Source organism: Ruditapes philippinarum, unplaced genomic scaffold (genome assembly GCF_026571515.1).
Source record: "Ruditapes philippinarum isolate M1 unplaced genomic scaffold, ASM2657151v2 ctg3265_1_1_1_1, whole genome shotgun sequence".
In the NCBI taxonomy this organism is placed as follows: Eukaryota; Metazoa; Mollusca; class Bivalvia; order Venerida; family Veneridae; genus Ruditapes; species Ruditapes philippinarum.
This window is the reverse complement of record NW_026855611.1, coordinates 378,665-398,876: the sequence shown is the minus strand read 5'-3', so window position 1 is coordinate 398,876 and position 20,212 is coordinate 378,665. Positions and strand designations below refer to the sequence as shown.

Below are 20,212 nucleotides of genomic sequence, written 5' to 3'. Positions count from 1 at the left end.
CTAAAGGTTTGGACAAGTTTTATGGGGAATAAATCTTTATAGTATTTGCGTACAGCTCATGACGGCCGTACCGGCATTTAGCACAACCTTTACTTTTACCATTTTGTATAGGAGAAGGATCAATTTCGGCAGGGTGTAGATTTTGTACAATATTCATGTTCATGTTTTATTTAATTATGAAATTTTGGGCACCCGCCCTCCTCTCCCTATTTTCTAACTGTTATTAATATTATTTATCTGCGTGTGGCGTTTTTCAGTATTCGCCACCAGCCCTTCTTGTTGTTACTGTAATTTAAAAGGAACAAAGAAAGTCAGCATCTGTTCCCAGGGCTTCCTTTTTTCTACTTTATTATTAGATAATTTATGATTTAATTTATAAATTATTCTTAAAGTCATGTGAGCCATGATCATTACTCCCATTCTAAAATATGTATGAATCTTTAATATACATCATTGTTTTGTGAATTATTTCTACTTGTATATCCCATTATGACATAAACGATTGGTTTCCAAACAAATGTGGCTAATTTTAGTTCCATGCATAATGACGTTGTGGTCAATACCACTCTATGTTGACTGCAAAACGCAACACGGGAAACCGTTGGTCGTATGATTATTAGGAAGATTCTTCAGATTGATTGATTGATTGATTGATTACAAATGACATTAGCTCCCGATCAAACACGTTTATAAAACGTTTCAGAGTGTAACAATCTGGCATAGGCATAACGCCCATGTGCCTTATGAAAAATGAACTGAGGAAGGCCATGTTAGTTTATACATGATTTTTATAGTTTGATTGTGCCGGAAGCTATACGCTTATTAAAACACTTTTAAGTATTTTCCTGGAAACAACCAGTACTATGTAATGCATGTAAAGTTTCTTTCTCAAGGAAACAACAGCTTGCCACTGACAGTGTTTGAACCTACGCGGTCAGCAATGCTAACATTACTAGTCCCACGCGATAACCTATCGTACACGCCAACGCTCACAACATGTTGAGAAAGAACTAAATTTATAGAGCGGTTTCTTTCAATAAACAGTTTCGAGGAAGGACAAGAATTCAGCAATGTAGAAATACAATATTGTTTACCGGTATGTAGTATTGATTATATATTTGTTAAAAAATAAAGACGTTAATCTTATTATTTCTTATCAACCTTTTTTAACAAACATATTTAGAAATACAAGTTAAAACATTTGTTATACCTCCTTTAAGGTCACAGAAAGAAATATTTTAAAATGAAAGTATATTTACAGAGAAAAAAGTTGACAATAAACTTTATCATTTTTAGAAAGAGTTAAGTGATTTATGATCCAGCAATCCAGCAAATTACGAAGAGCTATGATACAATCATGAAACTTTTATTATATAATATGTTTTTATATCTACATTCTTCAAAGTAAACTTGGCTGTAGACAAGATGATTCAATTTTTATCATATATTTTCATTTCAATTGAAGAAATATATGCTATAAAAATAGAACAATGTACTAGTGTTTAAAGGTTACAGTTACTTATAAATGGTGACAAATACAAATGTTCACGATTTGCAGATGATAGCTCACTATTGTTAGACGATTATGAAAACTAGTTTAATTATGTCTTTAAATTATTTGGTATATTATGCAGAGAATTCTGCATAATTTATATGATCATGGTTTGACATATATAATCAACACCGTGACGGTAAATTGTAAGACTAAAGTAACTTAAAACAAGCTACACGTTAACCACTTCAAAGTTAAAAACTTGCAGCAAAAAGATTCATACAAAACCTTAACATTTGTATCTCAATGACTTACTTTATGTTCTGTATCCTTTTAGATTGTTACATTAAACCAATCATAGTTATGAAATAAATTTTATATTAATGATAGAAATATTAATTTAACGATTTATTTGTATATTCCAAAGGAGTAGTATTTCGCGTTTTAGATTTTTTTTCATAATCCAATGATTCAAACAGGCAGATATGGTAGGAACAGGAATGAAAGTCAGGAAAGATAATGCAAATTATATCATTGCTCTGAATTGGAAGATGAAAATCATTTTATTTATATATGTAATACTGACCGTGGTTAAAGAATTCGATTAATTTAATGCCATTTGTGTTATTTATGGCCGCTGATTTGTATTTTCTGTTTATAAACTGGATAAAGTTTCGTAAAGATACACAGATTTCTTAGGCTAACTGCTTAATAATCATTTGTCAAATTTTGTTGCGGACTGTACAAATTTGGAGGGTTTTCTTTTATTTACAGAAATAAAAGTCTAAAAGCTCTAGCCCGAGTACAACATATGTGAAATTTCCGCATTACATGGTCGTTATTTATGACCGGCGATTTGTTCTTTCTGTATATAAATTGGATAATTTTTCGTTCAAAAACACAATACACAATATTCTTAGACCAACTCCTTTACAACTATATTTCCGATTTCGTTGCGGAGTCGATTTTGTACAAATTTGGAGCGTCGTCTTTAAAGAAATATAAGTCTCATAGACCAAGTATGTACAAACTTATAGCTTCTGTCAAACATCGTACAATTTTATCAATTAAGCAAATGGGAAAAGAAATAATTTATTGAATTCATGTCCTAGACAATAATGTAACAGTGTTCATTATACTCACTAAGATATTAATTAGGACCTTGTATTCAATATCTCATTTCATAATCATACGAGATTATCCTACGGATGATTTATTATTTTGTTATATTTAATACCAACAGTGACAGAAACCTTTTCTATGTATTAGTTTTATGTATAACGAGATGTTTAAGTTAAACAACATTTTCTTTTCCTCTTTTACTTCCCTGTGATAATCTAATCTGCAATGTGATACAATGACACTACTGTTGATATGATTGATGTTCATTACGATTGAACTTGTATATACAATGAATCTAACGCATAATAGGAAGGTCCCGACATCCTTCAAACAAATAAACGGATTGAATCCTAAAATGATATTATGCGGCGGACATATAAAGAACAAAACTGGTAATGCATTTTATTTTCGCTTTAGATCTTCTAACTGTTACAAAAAAGAGTTTTTTTTACAGATGACAGCGATGACAACGTGACAAATTAAACTTTATTTATTTACTATTTTCTATTTTCAAATTATAAATACAATGTTTCCCATAGTCCTTTTTCTGTTGAAAAAACTGGCTGGACTAGTAATGGAGATCAATTTGCCATCTGTTCTTTAGTACCGTTTGGTGGCATCTTTGAATTTTCACAAACTTAATGGTGATAGCTAACTGATAGGTAACAGATGTATTCTGCTCAAATGTAGATTGCTCAATTAAGCGAATTTAATCTTGTTCGTTACAAAGAAAATTTCCTAAGGATCAAGTATGATTTGACAATTTAATCATGGTGAGTCATAATGCGAAAATCAATAGTGAGAGCTTAGCAAACCAACTAAAGTCGCACAACCATATCGATTTTAATTTTTTGTTACATATAATTCGTTGACGAATAACAACCTCGTCTTACGATCAAAACTTTATCTTTGACCTTCAAAAAATATATAATCATTTTATCAAGTGATTAGACAGGAAGTTAAATCTATCTTTTATTTAAAAGAAGACCAGAAACTACAGTAACTTTTTTGCGATAGATAAATATATATTTCAACTTAAAATGTGCATTTACATGGCAAATGGCACTTTAAACAATACACTTAACAGTTATCAGATATGTACGTTTTGAACAAGCCGTGTCAACCAGTATTATATGCTAGGGATAGCACAGAAACAGAGTTAAGTTGATTCTTCCATGTGCCCCTTAAATATATTGTTTTGCAATCAATAATGATATTTCAAATTTAAATTCAATGCCTGAGAAGTTGATATTTTAAAACTGTCATAATTAATACAATACGAAAGCAACACCGATGTTAATGCATACAGTAATAAAAGATAATAATAGATGTAAGAAATAATTGACTATATCATGGACACAATGAATCCATACTATTGGCAACGTGAAATCCATAGTGTTAGCATGATGAAATCTAGGTAACTATCAGATACCACTGTAAAGCCAACACGCTTTTGTAATCTGATAATGTGGGAAGAAATGGTTTAAATGGTTAAAAGAAATGGTTAAACTATGTTAATTACCGTTCGAAAATAATACAGGTTAATGTAACATAGATTGGCGCTGGGCAAAGCAAACGTGGTTTAGAAGTGACAACTCATATCCTTACATATTTTGATTTCGAAGGACATACATTACAATACAGTTCATAATGGTATTAAAACACTATAATTTCTTTTGACCAATTTTGGGTAAAAACCAGAATTGAAGGGAAAATTTGCAGAGAAGTCCATTACAAGATCGCCAAGGCTGAAAGTATTTTCATTTTCGAATTCAAAGCATTGACAAAGTATAGAAAAATTCTAAACAACAATTACTTTTGATAATTTATTCGTACTATTGACAATGTGCAGAGTGGGTAAAAGCTAATGGGAAGTACTATGGGGAGAATATCAAAACTTTTGGTCAGATCTTATGACAGCATGTCTAATGTTTCTCAATGACGCACAGCGCAATTGGAATGAAATAATTGCTTTTGCGGTAGATGTGGGAACATTGGACCAACTTCTTATTCCCTGTACATAAGTCTTTGTGACTTTTTTGAAAAGGAATGTATCGTCATATTGATTTAGAGGAATCTCAATCAGCCATGGCCGCGAGGGTGTATGTACTTTATAAACGGTTGCAAAGAAAGAAATCTGTAAATGAGCACAAAGAAAATTGATTTGAGGTATAAACAAATAACTAAACATTACACTATATGACTGAAATGATCCCTAAAATCGTCAAAATATGCAGTTAAGAAGAACGTCAGTATTGTGCTACCTGGCGATTTTCGACGATCAATTTAATACTGACTAACTTTAAAATTGCATTTTCATATAGATGTGTTTTTTATCATCTCGAAACTTATTTGTACTTTCTGTCCGAGTATTTTGTATCAAATAACAGTATTTACAGTTTATTTTGAAACTCGAGAAAAAACGTAGATGAAGATATGATTTTTGGCATGAACATATGTTAAATGAATTGTAATGAATGTTACTACTCGTAACATTTCCATTAAGTTTGCTAATTCACATATATTAGACCCACCCGTCAACGAAATATATGGTCATTATTTTATGTATTTGTTCTGGGATGAGACGTGAATGTTCTAGTCACAAACAAACTATTTTAAATTTTCAATAATACTAAGTCCTGACATAGCACAATATTGCAATTGGAAAAAATTTAAAATAAAATGGTTACACCCAATTAATGTTTGACATATCGAGAATATCTTTTTCTATACAAATAACATAAAAATTGTTTGAATAATTTAAGTGTACTAATAAAGTAATTAATGCAATCACAAACACATAGTTTCATGGGATTTTATTTATTATTTTTTATGTACGAACAACCCATGACACCCGGGCATATAGCCACTGCTGAGACCAGTGCCATTATTTCAAACAATTTGTAAAAGGTGCACTAGATGATGGTTCATCAAAGCTCTACATGCTTTAGCATTTGCGCATTCAAAGAATAAGATAGTACATAACAGAAAAAAACAATGATTCCGGGACGGGCCAACTAATGATCCTAGAGGTACCATTTAATCAACTATCGATTTCTGGATGGTGTTTTAAAATACATACCAAAGCACTGTGTCTTGTATGGGGTTGGTCATATGGGGGTTGCGTTCATTGAACGCCGCCTTTCCTTGTTGATCTTGTTTTTCATATTTTGTACTTTCAGACAAGAAGAGATTTTAAAACCCATTTCCCCCTATTACTCACCTATGCAACTGTCCTAAATTATCTGAATAACTTTGATAGAGGAACACCCAAGGTTTCCGTGTAGTGTGATTAATTTCTAGTCATCTGTTTTAGAGCAGATATTTTAAAATATGTTTGCTTTGCGACGGTCGATCGAACATGCATGGCGACGGACGACTGGGATAGGATCGCAATAGCTCAAAATGAGCAAGTTGTGCTCAAGTGTACAATAGTTAAATTTGTCTGCCCAAAGTCAAACTCTGTAAATATGTGCAAAACATTTTTGTACATAGGTTCTCTGATGTTTCCCAAGGGATAAACCCATTTTTATCATTTTTGAGGATAAATCTAGTTTTGTGACGATTTCTGTCTTTTTTGTCCTGTCCTTTTTTGTATGGTTGGGCTCTTTGTCGGTTTTCCTCCTTACTAGGTCTTTAAGGGGTCGCTTTTATTGAACATCGCATTTCCGTGTTGGTCTTGTTTTTTTTATTTTTCCCTTTCAGAATGAGCTTGTCTTTATTACAAGTTCTTGTTTAAGAAAATGATATGTTACATCGCATTGAGGTTTTAAAAATGATACCCGGATTTCACTGTAAACAGCTTAAGTATTTTGGTTCTGTCATAGAAATGAATCCAATGAAACAAAACCAATAAAATAAATACAAAATTTGTTTTATTTCTTTTGAAATGAGAAATCGAGCTCATTTTTGTTGATTTATCAATTCAGTTTATCGTTGTGTTGACCTGACATGACTAACCAACTCATTCTAGTGAATGTACAACACAATCCTCAAAAAGTTTTAGAGTGTAACATTCGGGCATATATGCCTTATTTAACATTGCGGTATTTTTATTATGCAAAAACAACAACCCTACGCTGTGACAGAATAAGATTGTTTGCGCAATGTTTTTCAAGAATTATTGTCGATGATGTACATGGCTTTAGCGACGGATATACGAGTATAAATACAGTTGACGAACCTTTGATTTTTTGATAATATTTCTTATTTGTAAAACGCAACCTCGAGCATTTATTATTTGTTTACCTTATATTTTTTTAAGCGGACTACTTTATGATTGTTGAGTGCTTACAATCATTCGCCCAACATAGACTGTTTTATCAGGTGGTAATGCATTTGCTCCATCAGGGATCGGGGCAAGTACAATATCGTATCTCTTTCCTAATTATATATGACGTGATATATGTTTCAAGCTGCAAAATTGTTAGCGACAGTATTTAATAATGACTGTGTTTGAGGGGTTGGGGGACAAGTAAAACCATGATTTCATTGCACTCTAAGGATAACGATAATTTTTCTTTCACATTTGGATGTGTATGGCGGTCTGTGTGTTTTTCATTTTCCTCATTATAACGATTGTTTAAATGCAAGTTTGTCCATGCGGCATGTAGAAATATTTGCAAAAATATCACTTGTCTTTTATTGTCCGCTTCGAGTTGTTTCAATTTATCTTCTAATTCTCTGGTTTTGTTCATTTTAGCTTCTTCCTTAGATATCTGAATAAATTATATCAATTTCAATTGATTGATGTAATATTTTTTAATTACTTTACTTAATATATAAAAAGCAAAATGTCATTAACTCAAATGTAGTTTTTTTATAGATTGATCTCGAAAATTCTAAAGCATTGATTATTAAAATTATTTACTTAATATATGCATATGCTTACTTCAATGACTCTATCCGTTTTCAATGATTTGTGTTCTTCCTCCAAATAATCATCTTGCTGCTTCAAGTATAAAAGCTCATTAGACTCTTGTACGGATATCATTTCCTATTATGACAAATAGAATATATTAGTCTGCAATTTCAGAAAAAAATGTTCAATTGAAAAGGCAGACATTTGGCAATTGATCATAATAATAGGCTTTGTTCCTTCTGTCCGTATTAAGCTATCGGTGATGAATTTCACTACTTATTTGAATGTTCGTACCCTAATGACATAAGACGTAAATCTCGTCTTCCCAGTTTTTATATTCATCCCAATATTTAAAAACTTGACAGATGAATGAATAGTTGTGATAAAAAAAATCTACTAAAATTATCTTTATTTTGTAAAATAAATATGTTAAAATTTAGATAATAAATAATTCTCATTCTCCGTTTCAATTTGTTACAATGAAAATTACATGTTGTATTGAATTCAATAGTTGAAAATGAACAATATCATCTCCTTTTTTGTTTATTTAGCTAGTCATAATTATATTATTTTTTGTGTTATTAGTGATATTTGACTGTTATTTGTCTGTTCGTTTGTTTGTTATAACCAGTTGCATAGTATATGCCCTGGTTTTAAAACTGAAACTGAAATTGAACGAAGAATAAACATTTTACAGAACATAGTTACTGCTGCAAATCCGTCGTGTAAGACATTTTAAGGAAATTCAGACAAAAGATGAGTTTGTTTTCATGACAAGCTGTTTTTATAAACAACATCTACACTTTGACACAAGATATTTATCGTTACGTGAAAGTATTATATTCATTTAACTATGACCGGTTAAATTATTTTCTTATCAAAATATCGGTGTCATTTTGCTATTCAATTTTGGCTATAATGTTAACGAATTGTTATTACCTCCACCTGTAAAAGTAATGAATAAATAAATTCCTTTAGAGATAACACGTCACTGCTTTTGATATGTTCAGGCAGGTCACTTTCACTTTCGCTGTCATCCAACATATTTTTTATAATTTCAAGAACGTTTTTCACAAGAAACTGATATTCGAAGGGTTCACAATCAGCATCATTATGCTGCATCTACAACAAATTAGTTATGAATTCTAAAAAAAATGTACTAGCACTGAAGATTTGTTTATTCATAAAAAAATCATAAAAAAATTATTTGCGTGCCAAATATCTAAGTTTCACATTGTTTATCTGTTTTCATGCATAGATTAAGTGCAGGCATTACTTTATTCCACAAACTCTTTTGAAATTATATAAGCTTTAATGAATATAGATACACATTTCAATTAAAATGATGAAATATTTATAAACTGTATGATAATTATTTTCTTTGAAATATGTAAAACAAAAAATGCACCTTCTCTATATCTTCTACACCATTTGAACACGACTGGCAATTATTTTGCCAACGCCTCAAAAGTACCAACAAATGATCAAACAACATTTCCCGATCTTCGTTTGAAAAGAGCAGCTCTTTTGCATATATCAATTTATCTATGTCTTCTAAAACCTTAAAAAACATAATTATTCAACAATAAGCCTCTGATGCATAAATTTCAACTTTACTAACCTTCAAACTGTTTTACTAAATGCAAGAAAACGACGGCTTTATTTTAGCATTTTTAATGTCAGATTTTAATGATTGGATTTTCATCAACTCTAATTATTTCATTATTGTCAGTACAATTTACTTTTCTCATTGCAAGAAAAGGCACTAAAGCACTTACCTGACCATAAATTTTCTCAGAATCTTTAAATGCAAACATCTTGCAATTTTTCATAAGTCTTATTAATGTTCTAGCATTCATCTCTCGGCCATGTAGTTTAACGTCCTGTGTTTTAACACCGATGAAACAATGAGCCAAATCCCAGATAAAACTAAAGCAGCTGTCAGTGTTAGAAAAATTATGTTGCTTTTCTTGTAATAAACTTTCCCTATCTTGTTCAGCAGATATATCTCCCGTGACATAAGAAAGTTTTCTTAGCCTGGTGTAAAGCAATTCACAGTTTTTGTGACCACAACCAAGGTCCTCGTTATTAATGTTTGCAAAGTCTAGTTTCATACCATGTTGATTTACACATCGGATAAATGTACCCAGTTGCTCTTTCTCTGTAGTAGGTAGTGCAGCAATGAATTGTTTCCACTGTATTTTAATCAAGTCGCGAAGAGAGTTTCTTGCAGAATTGAGAGCATGAACTCCTTGCACTATGTTTTGAAAACCTGGCTTTAACAACAACTCGTTTAAAGACATGCATCTTGAATATAAAAGAAAGAATGCACAATATCAGTTTTGACTCCGTCCTTCAAAAACATGAGATATGAGACTCTTCGAAACAGATTCAAATATATATTTTATTGAAACCGAGAAAACGAGCTGGTAATTATATTTTTGAAATTTGCTTTTTAAGCAATTTATAGAACTTAAGAGATAGTCTTGAATTAATGCACTGGCAGATTAAAACATATATCTCAGAAAGCCATTATTTCATATCTTGTCAGCTGCCTTTATAAATCATTTATATATCCATAACTATTTCGAGTAAAATATTAAAGAAATAAGCGATGAGAAGGTATTAAGAAATTGTCTTAATTTCCACATATAGCGCATCACACGTTTTGTTGTTTTGTAAGTGTATTCATATAGAAGGGCAATCAGTCCTTTATATTACGCTCGTTTTATATCGTATATATTATATCGTTCAGATGGTTTCATTCAATGAAATTATTCGAAATAATGAAAATTCATAATTAGAGACTTATGAATTGTATTATATCGCTTCGAAGCGCTTGTTCCTGTGAGTTTTGTTATTAAATTTTAACTTTAGGTGTTGAATAGAATTTCTAGGTTCTTAATCAATATCTTTTGTAATCGTGAAAATAATACTTTGTAATGTAATGATTGATAATAGAAGTTTAGAATAAAAAATGATTAACAAATCTAGCAACTACGGTGGCACAAAGGTGAAATGTGTAGGTTTTTATTTATCTCGTGCGCACGAGATACTATAATGTGGCCACGAGTTAATGAGTCGTGACCATGAGTTACTAAGTTGTGGACACGAGTTAATAAACTCGTGGGAAAGAGAAACTATGTTGTGAGCTAGAGTTAATAAATCGTGTCCACGAGTTAAATAATGTCGTTGCCACAAGATACTATGTCGTGGCCACGAGATAATTTGTCGTTGCCACGAATTACTAAGTCGTGGGAACGAGATACTATGTCGGTGTCACGAGTTACTAAATCGATGGCACGAGATAATTACAAATGTAAGTCGTGAGCATGAGACACTATGTTATGGCCATGTGTTACTAAGTATTGGCCACGAGATGATTAAGTGATGAGTGCGAGATACTATGTCGTGGCCACGAGTTACTAAGTCGTGGTCACGAGTTTCTTAGCACGGGCTAATTAACCAATAAGATTACACTACATATATACATTTAGAACAAATTCTGTTTACAGTTTTACATACAATATTAATTTTTGAAAATACTAATGATATTTGCTTTAAATTTGATACATGTCTTAAGGATCATATTAGAAAGTCACCTTCCAAGTCCCATAAATCAGACATTAATTTTGACAAGACAGTTTGTAAAGAATAACGGCCTGTTAACCTTTTGTATACGATAACTTGAGAAGGAATAAGTCCTGGTTTATTTTATTTGGTAGGGACATTGCCCATTGACAGTAGATAGCCTATGAGCATATTTGAGGTCAAGGGTCAAGGTAACCATGACACTTCATGTAAAATCCTTGTCTTCAGAAAAATTTAGAAAGAATAAGCCCTGGTTAATATGTCACAGGGTGAGAAAAATGTGCAGCCTGACCGGGACTCGAACCCGGGACCCTCGGAATACCGTTCCGGGGCTCTACCGACTGAGCTATCCGGCCGCTTACACATCTTCTCTCCTAAATAGTGAACAGTTCTGAAACCGTGACATACTCCCCTGCTATATTTAAATTCGTCCTCGAATTTCACAGAGTTACAGAGCAATGTAAATCAAACTCTGAGCTATATCAGTCATGGTCCCCCGTTGGGCGCAAAATGTCACAGGGTGAGAAAAATGTGCAGCCTGACCGGGACTCGAACCCGGGACCCTCGGAATACCGTTCCGCGGCTCTACCGACTGAGCTATCCGGCCGCTTACACATCTTCTCCCCTAAATAGTGAACAGTTCTGAACCGTGACATACTCCCCTGCTATATTTAAATTCGTCCTCTAATTTCACAGAGTTACAGAGCAATGTAAATTAAACTCTGAGCTATATCAGTCACGGTCCCCCGTTGGGCGCCATTTGTCGCAGTCCACTATTACGATATGAGAAAGGTGCTGCTAAGAGGTTCTGGGCTTGAGGGTTGCTATAAAAATACAGAAATACGCTCTCAGAAAATATTTATTATCGATGAATACGAAGTCTGGCTCGCGCCATGAAAATCTTCAGTAGGAGTGCAAAGACAAAATAATGACAAATGACACAAAATCATGAATGGCAAAATGTAGAATAACAAGTATGGGATCAATACAGACATTCATATTTACGTATAAAAATACAGAAATACGCTCTCAGAAAATATTTATTATCGATGAATACGAAGTCTGGCTCGCGCCATGAAAATCTTCAGTAGGAGTGCGCATGCGTGAAGGTACTTAGTGCGGAAATAGAATATTTAAGATTGAGGCCCGTACCAATGGTTAGTACATACTTGTTAATAAATGAATGAATGAAGAAATAAATGAATGAGTAAATGAATAAAAGGATGAATGTATGGAATATAGGATAAGGACACAAATATAGGACTTCACATAATCTACGGTGTACAATACGGGACATACATTTACAAATAACATCTAACATTAATACATCAATATGACCCTGCGACAAATATAACCTAGAAAGATCATTGCTTATCTGGTCAGTAGATGACATGTAATAATTTTGAAGTTTTTTTTATCAAAAGTCAGGGTCACAATGACGCTAAATACCAAACAATAACTTGTATAGAAGGCACTTTTATAGGCAGGTGAAGTAGCGGCATCCTTGTTTCAATAGCACATGTGTAGTAAATTAGGCTGATTTGTTATTTATCTCGTGAGCATGACTAAATTTTTGGTTCCACGACTTGGTAACTCATTGCCACGACATAGTATCTCGTGTCCACGACTAAGAAATTTGTGGCCACGATATGGTATCTCGTTCCCTAGACATAACTCTCGTGGTCACGAAATAGTAACTCGTGGTCACGACTTAGTAACTCGTGGCAACGACTTAATAACTCGTGGCCACGACATAGTATCTCGTTCCCACGACTTATTTATCTCGTGCCCATGGCTTATTAACTCGTGGACATGACATAGTATCTTGTAGCCACAACATAGTATCCCGTAGCCACAAGGCCAAGACTTAGTTACTCGTTGCAAAGACAAAGTATCTCGTTCTCACGACTTTATTTTCTTTTATTTTATTTGTCGTGGCCACGACTAAGTAATTTGTGGCCACGACATAATATCACGTGCGTACGAGATAAATAAAAACACACACATGTCAACGTTGTGCCACCGTAAGCAACCGATTACATACAGGTTGATAGTTTTAGAGTTGTGTTCCGGACAAAATTAAAAGTGAAAAAATAAACCAAGGGCAATAATTCAAATATTAGGCAAGGCAGAGTTACAGTTCTTGTACACTGTATACCTACTCAATGAGATATATCTACCAACAAAGTTTCATATTAATACATCTTATAGTTTGAGAGTTATGTTTCGGACAAAGTTCAAAGTGTAAAAATAAACAAATGGCAATACTTCAAAAATTAGCAAGGCAGAGTTACGGTTCTTGTGCACTGAACACCTACTCAATGAGATCTGTCTACCTACAAAATTTCATTTTGGTACCTCTTGTTATTTCAAAGGTATGTCCCGGACAAGAAAAGCGGACGGACGGACAAGGCGGCGACTATATGCCCACCCTTCGGGGAGCATAAAAATGTAGGAGCTAGTTGAGTAACTGAATAAATTTTAAATATTGTCTTACCTGATTAAATCCATTGTTATTTTAAAAATTAAATAGTTTTCTGAAATAATCTAGCAATATACTCATTTTTATGGCATTAAATGGAACGCTAACTGCGAAGATACGTTAAAATACGCGCATAGCTTCCTTCAACGTGTACGGATCCCGTTTTAGGTTTATAGCTATTGATTTATGGGGTGCACTGATAACAAGAGTTATAGGGTGCACTGATAACAACCAAACTGATAAAAGTTAAATTAGAACAGCGCGAAAGGTAATGTACGTAACATTTTTGTTTCGTTTTTATAGATAGATTTAGAAGTAACTTGTTTAAAACTTGATTTCGAAAAAAAATGTCTTTTGAATTGTTATTATTTCATACTTTCCAGTGTTTTACTGTAATATGTCAGATGAACCACTAGTGAAATCTATAAAATATAATTTTCAGTGTAGCCGGACTATATGTGAATACGAATGAAAACAATATTATAACTAAATTGGATAATAGGCCAAAATAAATGTCTTCATACGTAAATTTTGTTCTTTAGAAAAAAAGAAGTCGATGTTATCATACATCGTGTTTAAAATGTTACAAAATTAGAAAAATCTAGCAGAGCTATATTTCAAAATTGATGACGTGACGTCATAAATGAGAATGCGCGACGTTACGCGGCAAAATCAGTATCAAATACTAAAAATCATTAAAAAAGCATGAAATGAAAAGAAAATTTATCTATTTTACATATAACACTGTTGTACAGCGTCCACCGGATATAGCCCCTCAAAACTCCGAAAACGAAAGTAAAAGGTTTACGTCGGGTTCACCCAAGGTAAAGTTTCTACTTATTTCTCCATCATAACTTCACTGATTTTTCAAACTAAACAATTTTGTGAAGCTAAATATGTCAGGGTTTAGAGCAGTATTTGCTTTTTTCTGCAAATTGTATACTTTTTGTTAAATTGGCGATGAATTGTACCGTTTTTGTTGACATTTGCGAACAATGTTGATATTTACCTGTAAGTCGGGTCCAAAATGCATTTGTTGTATCAAAATCCGTATTTAATATAAAATATAGACTTCCTTCTTCTTGTATTTAAGTGGTCATCCATCAACTCAAGCTTCTTTTAGCAAAATTTGCGAAAAACGACATTGCCTTGTGTACAGAGTCTAGCACAGTTGTGTACGGGATGAGGACGCTGTACAACAGTGTATTAGATTGAAATATAGTTCATTCGTAATACCAGCTACTCTAAAATTATTGGATCTGGTGTTCACTCAGTGAAATATTTCAATCTTACATGCATATAAACAAATATCTTCTTTTTCTTTCTTAAAAATACGTTTCATAAAGGATTACTACGTTGTCCTGTTGGAGCCATCGCCTGACAGACATAACTCTAAAAAATGAAAAAACGATTTTATGATGATAAAAAGTCGGAATAACGATGGTGAAAAGGTATGATGATGAGAAGTTGAAAGCACAATAATGGTAATAAATCGATATTATTCCTTCATTTTCAAATCTTACTTTCGACCTGTCGCCATCGTGGTTTCGTTGTTTCATTATTTCGACCCTTCAAAATCATACTTTCGATTTTTCAACATCGTATTCTTGACTTTTATCCATCGTGGTTTCGTTATTTCGACTTTGCGTCATCGAACTTTCAACTTCTTATCATCGTGGTTTCGACTTGACATTATAAAAGTTTCATATGTTCACCATTGTACCTTCGAATTTTACCTTCGTGACTCACTAAATGACAATCTATACAAAGATGTCATCCTATTTTGCAGAAGGTTTATATTGAAAGGTTATTTATAAAATGAATCATAGTGCACAAAATAAGCAATCCCGGAGAAAACGAAATTGCAAGCAACCTGTTACAAATTTTACTGACTTTACAAGCGTTACATATATGTAACATAGTGTTACGATTGTAAAGAATGACAAGTGTTTCATTTAATTGCGTTCATTTTGTGCGCTACATGTATAACAATTTCTAAGATATTCTATGTCTTTTGAAACTGATGAGAAGTAACTCTACGTTTTACTAGATCAAGAATTGTCTACCACATCGTTTCGTTGTTTCCTTCACTAATAGCAAACACAGTTATAGCGAACTTCCGGTTATAAGGAACAATTTTTTTGGCCCGAATTTTGCCCTTTTTATTTAATATAAAACTATACGGTTCAAGCGATCACGGTTATAAGGAATTATCGCTTATAAGGAAATTATTTCTTAGTCCAAATTTAGTTGAAAGTACAGAAAATTACACTATTATAACGAACTCGATCCGTAAATAGATCCCGCATTTTCAACTTTCGTTTTTATTGGCATGGATTAATTAAAACTCGGCCGAATGTTCTGTTTATTGTTTTATGTACCTCAATACAGCTGTAAAAATGAATTTGTATAGCAGTACGTAACGGTTTTCTATTTAGAATATTTTTAGCATCAAGATAAAACGGTTATTCCTTTTATTCTATAATTTCTTTTCTTTAATAGTATTGCACGAGTAAAATAATTATGATAATTTATAATCGGTTTCCAATATAATCACGCATGCTTTTCATTGCTAATGCATCGAAAACTACAAAGTACGCTTGATTGAAATGAAAGAAAACTATATCTTCTATAAGTCAAAGTCAACATTAAAATGTAATAGAAAATATTCAAAAAATCGAAATCTAGTTTATTCTAAATCATGGAAAGAAAACGAAAAGCACTGAGTTCAGAAACCAAATATGAAATTTAATGAGAAATTGAGAAAGGAAGTAAAACCAAAACTGAAATAGCAAAGGATCTTAAAATTCCAAAAAGTACGCTTTCGGGTATTGTGTCTAAAAAGAAATAAATGACTATTTCTTCTTAAACGAATGCTCTTCAAAAGAGAGGACAATGGTATTCGTTATTTGTAAATCTTTTCGCTATAAAAACGTCTGATACAAGGAACTAATTCGCTACATGCTTACAAGAAACTCCGGATATAAGGATATAATGTTTCAATGAGCTCGAGTTCGTTATAAGCGTAAGAGTTTACTGTATCGAATTTTCACCAATGCACATTCGACTTTTCATCATCGTATTTTCGAATTTTCACCATCGTAATTTCGTTATTTTTGGCTTATCACCATCGTAGATGAATTTTACGTCATTGTACCTGTGACTTTTCGTTATTGTTCTTTATGCTTTTCGTGAACATGAATTCGTTATTTTTATCATGATGATTATGTAGTTTCACTATGGATCTGCAAATATCTTAATTAATTATAACTAAGGGTAACTATTCAATTTCAAAAGATCATAAATATATCCCATAACAAATATATTGCTCGATAAATTCAGTGTAATACTTTTATATTAATATTAATATTATTTTATTTGTTTCACTTTCGTTCTTGTAGTGTTTACTATCATCCTAGATACATTTTGTTCTCTATTTTGCTTAAGCTTTGACAATTTGTCATAGTAGCATTTATCTATTAATTTTATTTGTACAAACTTTCCCACCAGAAAGCCAGTATTACGTCATATATGTTCTGATCTTACGAGTTATCGTAAATAATGTGTCAGTACTTACCTCTCTCTTTATGTCTACTTCTCACTTTTTACCAAAGAATTGGACAAAATGCCCAAATCTATAACTACTGTATTGTTGTGTACTAAGTACAAACATTTGAACAGTCAAAAAGTAAGGGGGGTCTTCAGTATATATTGCCTATGGTGCTTATGCTTAGTACACTACATGCTTCATCTCTTCGTGTGAATTAAATAGTTTAGCAGTTTTGTATAACTGCAGTCTTTTATTGCTTTTCTAACCTGTCATTGATTCTTTTTAAAGGCTCATGCGAAACCTTTTGGAAACTATAACAGTATACCAAAACTATAGAGCCACTAAGATATAGCAAAAGAAGTATTTCATGGGATCTATGTGCCTTTAACAGATGGAATTAAACTATGTCATATGTCCTGTTATAGTTTATAAATAGTAATTCATTGTTTATATAGCTAAACCATATTTTTGTTTCCTTTGCATGTAAGCATTAAGTACAGATAAGGAATTTAAAATGTTGCATGGAAATCAAAATACCACTTTAACAATTTGCTACTTTCATTTCAATTTTCTACTTGTCTTAATCCATTATTAAAACAGATTAAAACGATATTAAGACAAATGTATTCAAGTTGAAGGGTTAAGGCGTCTTTACAATACGATTATAAAAATACAGTAACATAGATTCTTTTTCGGTCTACTTCTACTTATGATTTTCAACATTATATAAATCTTATGATGGCCCAATAGTTGCATCGGATTTATAAGTAAATAAATGTATTTTTCTACAGTACTGTGTTAACGTGTTTCAGTGTAAAAATGGACGACTTTAAAGATATTATCAAAGAGGAGAAATACAAGAACTGGGTTAAATGCACTTTGGGAATAGCGCAAACGGGCAAGGCAGTATGTGAATACGTCAGCAAAAAACTTTTGATGTATTTAGAAGGTAAAGCTACTCTTAACAACCCTGGCAAACAATCTTACTTGACCAAAGACGAATATTCCCATTTTCGGGATGATCTAAAACCAGGATTGCGAAATAATGTGTCAAGATATGTTAGACTAGAAAATAGCCAATGGAAATGGAATGTGAGTTTGCAGAAAGGGAGTTGTAAATGTCCGAGTATATTGGAAAAACTTCTTTGTTTACACAAAAGTCAGAAGGATATCCATTGGAAGAATATCGACGACACGCGAAACCTGTCGCCTGAATGGGTTATAGCAAAGATCTTTATGCCAATGGGCAATGAGGATAACAAGGGACCAGATAATACTGACCCTAGTGCAATTTTCAAAGTGATGAATATGTGTGATTTATTTATGAACCCAATTAGAGCTGGAAACATTAACGGGGTTAGTAACAGAAATCGCACATATATCACAAACATGAAATACCCACTTTAAATTCTCAGTACATTCTCAGTACGATAAACATACGATATAAATTAATGCTCACAACTTTGCTATGCTTAGAAATTTTATCGAAAATCCATTGTTGGTAAATATACATAATACTATAAGATATATATTTTTTACCATGATAACTGTATTAAACTTAACTGCACAATAACTGCAAAAATTAAGTTAATTTCATAGAATTAAATTCAGCATTTTATTTAACGATTTCAGGTTATAGACGCTAGAAACGCACTTTTCCACTCTTCCGACAATTTGGTAGACATGGAAGAATATTTTAGGTATATGGAAAATCTTCTCTCTGATGCTTCTAATGACCCGGACATTGATGGTGACTTAAAACGAAGTATAGATAATAGCAAAAGGAAAATTGTACAGGTAATGTGTCGAATATTCGCTTTAATGACTTGCAGTTTTTTATAACTAGTGGGAAATATTCTTTATTCTGCAATTGCAGCACCAATATTCCAAGCTTAAATATTTTACAAGAGTGATAAATCTTTATTTAATTTAAAGCACTTTATATATAAGGTCTTTATTTAGCCATACGGGTATTTCAGCTCAATCATATATTTGGCATTTCAAGAATGTAATTTCAACTCAAACCTATTCCAAATCACAAATTTATAGAGATTTACATATAAAATTTGAAATAAAATGTCAAGAAATTGGTCTCAATATTTTACAGTTAAAAGAAAGTGAAATTACAATGACCCTATTTGAAGACGCACAAAAAGCGATGAGAACTGAAAGAATGGCTATCTTTTACAAATTTGAACAATCTCTTTGTGACAATGATCCAGCACAACTGCAAGAATTATTAAAACTTGCGGAAAAACTAAGATCGGATCTTGAGTTTATAAATGTCCATTTTGATGACATTAAATCCCAAAGTTTGCGAATTGAGCAACAAACGATGAGCAACAAACGATGATCTTTGATAGCCAACATGATGAAATTAAGAAACTGAAAAACGATATCAAGGCAAACGGTAAAGAAATTCTAAATCTAGAAGAACGGTTAAAAGAAAAATCAAAAGAATGTTGTGAATTGCAAGACAATAGAAGTATACAAATGGATAGACTGCAAAAAGAAATTGCAAAAATCAAAGCCAAAATTACAGACCTTTTACACCAAAAAATTAACTTAAAAAGACTTATACATGAACAAAACTCAGAGTTCAAAGACATTTCCAAGAACAGGGATAAAATCTTACATCAATTTGAATATCTTCAACACAAGAATGAGCTTCAACGCCGCGAAATTGATAGTCTAGAATGGGAAACTGTTGCTTTGGCAAGTGGACTTGCTGTTACGTCTGTTGTATTTTTAGGTTTGTAAACACAAAGCAGAAACATTCATTAAAGAAGGAAACAAAGACAGGATATTCAAGTTTTTTCTATGAATACAGCATTTTATTTTCGTCGAGTGGTATATAATATGATAATTTACATACCTCAAGATGAAAATAAATCTTCCTCGTTATTATAAGAGGTGCAAAAGATGCATCGAAAACCGGTTTTTGTGGGCACTGATTCGATCTCGATATGAAATATAACAATATCGATTCGATTCACAATAAAAATAAACACGAATAATATGCAAGTTTGATCTCTCTGGCTAGCTCGTTTTATTACGTGACATGCGATATGTTGAATTAATTCGGACATCCAATTATTAATTGCGTGTATATTC

At 32.3% G+C, this 20,212-nt stretch overlaps 2 protein-coding genes and 1 non-coding gene across 3 annotated transcripts; 1 reads left to right on the top strand and 2 right to left on the bottom strand.

The window, feature by feature from the left end:
* Window positions 1–8,396: 8,396 nt before the first annotated feature.
* LOC132743883 (uncharacterized) lies at window positions 8,397–13,692 on the bottom strand. Its single transcript, XM_060732461.1, has 4 exons — window positions 13,564–13,692; window positions 9,254–9,782; window positions 8,884–9,036; window positions 8,397–8,597 (listed from the first exon to the last, which is right to left on the bottom strand). The coding sequence occupies exons 1-4, from the start codon at window positions 13,575–13,577 to the stop codon at window positions 8,397–8,399; spliced, it is 897 nt and encodes a 298-aa protein (XP_060588444.1). The 5' UTR covers window positions 13,578–13,692.
* On the bottom strand, window positions 11,350–11,422 carry Trnat-ggu (transfer RNA threonine (anticodon GGU)). Its single transcript has one exon. It is a non-coding gene; the product is annotated as a tRNA-Thr (tRNA).
* A 4,224-nt stretch (window positions 13,693–17,916) lies between the features above and the next one.
* Window positions 17,917–19,451, top strand: LOC132743882 (uncharacterized). Its single transcript, XM_060732460.1, has 3 exons — window positions 17,917–18,454; window positions 18,731–18,895; window positions 19,206–19,451. Exons 1-3 carry the CDS (start codon window positions 17,918–17,920, stop codon window positions 19,449–19,451), a joined length of 948 nt encoding a protein of 315 aa, XP_060588443.1. The 5' UTR covers window position 17,917.
* The last annotated feature ends 761 nt before the right edge of the window (window positions 19,452–20,212 follow it).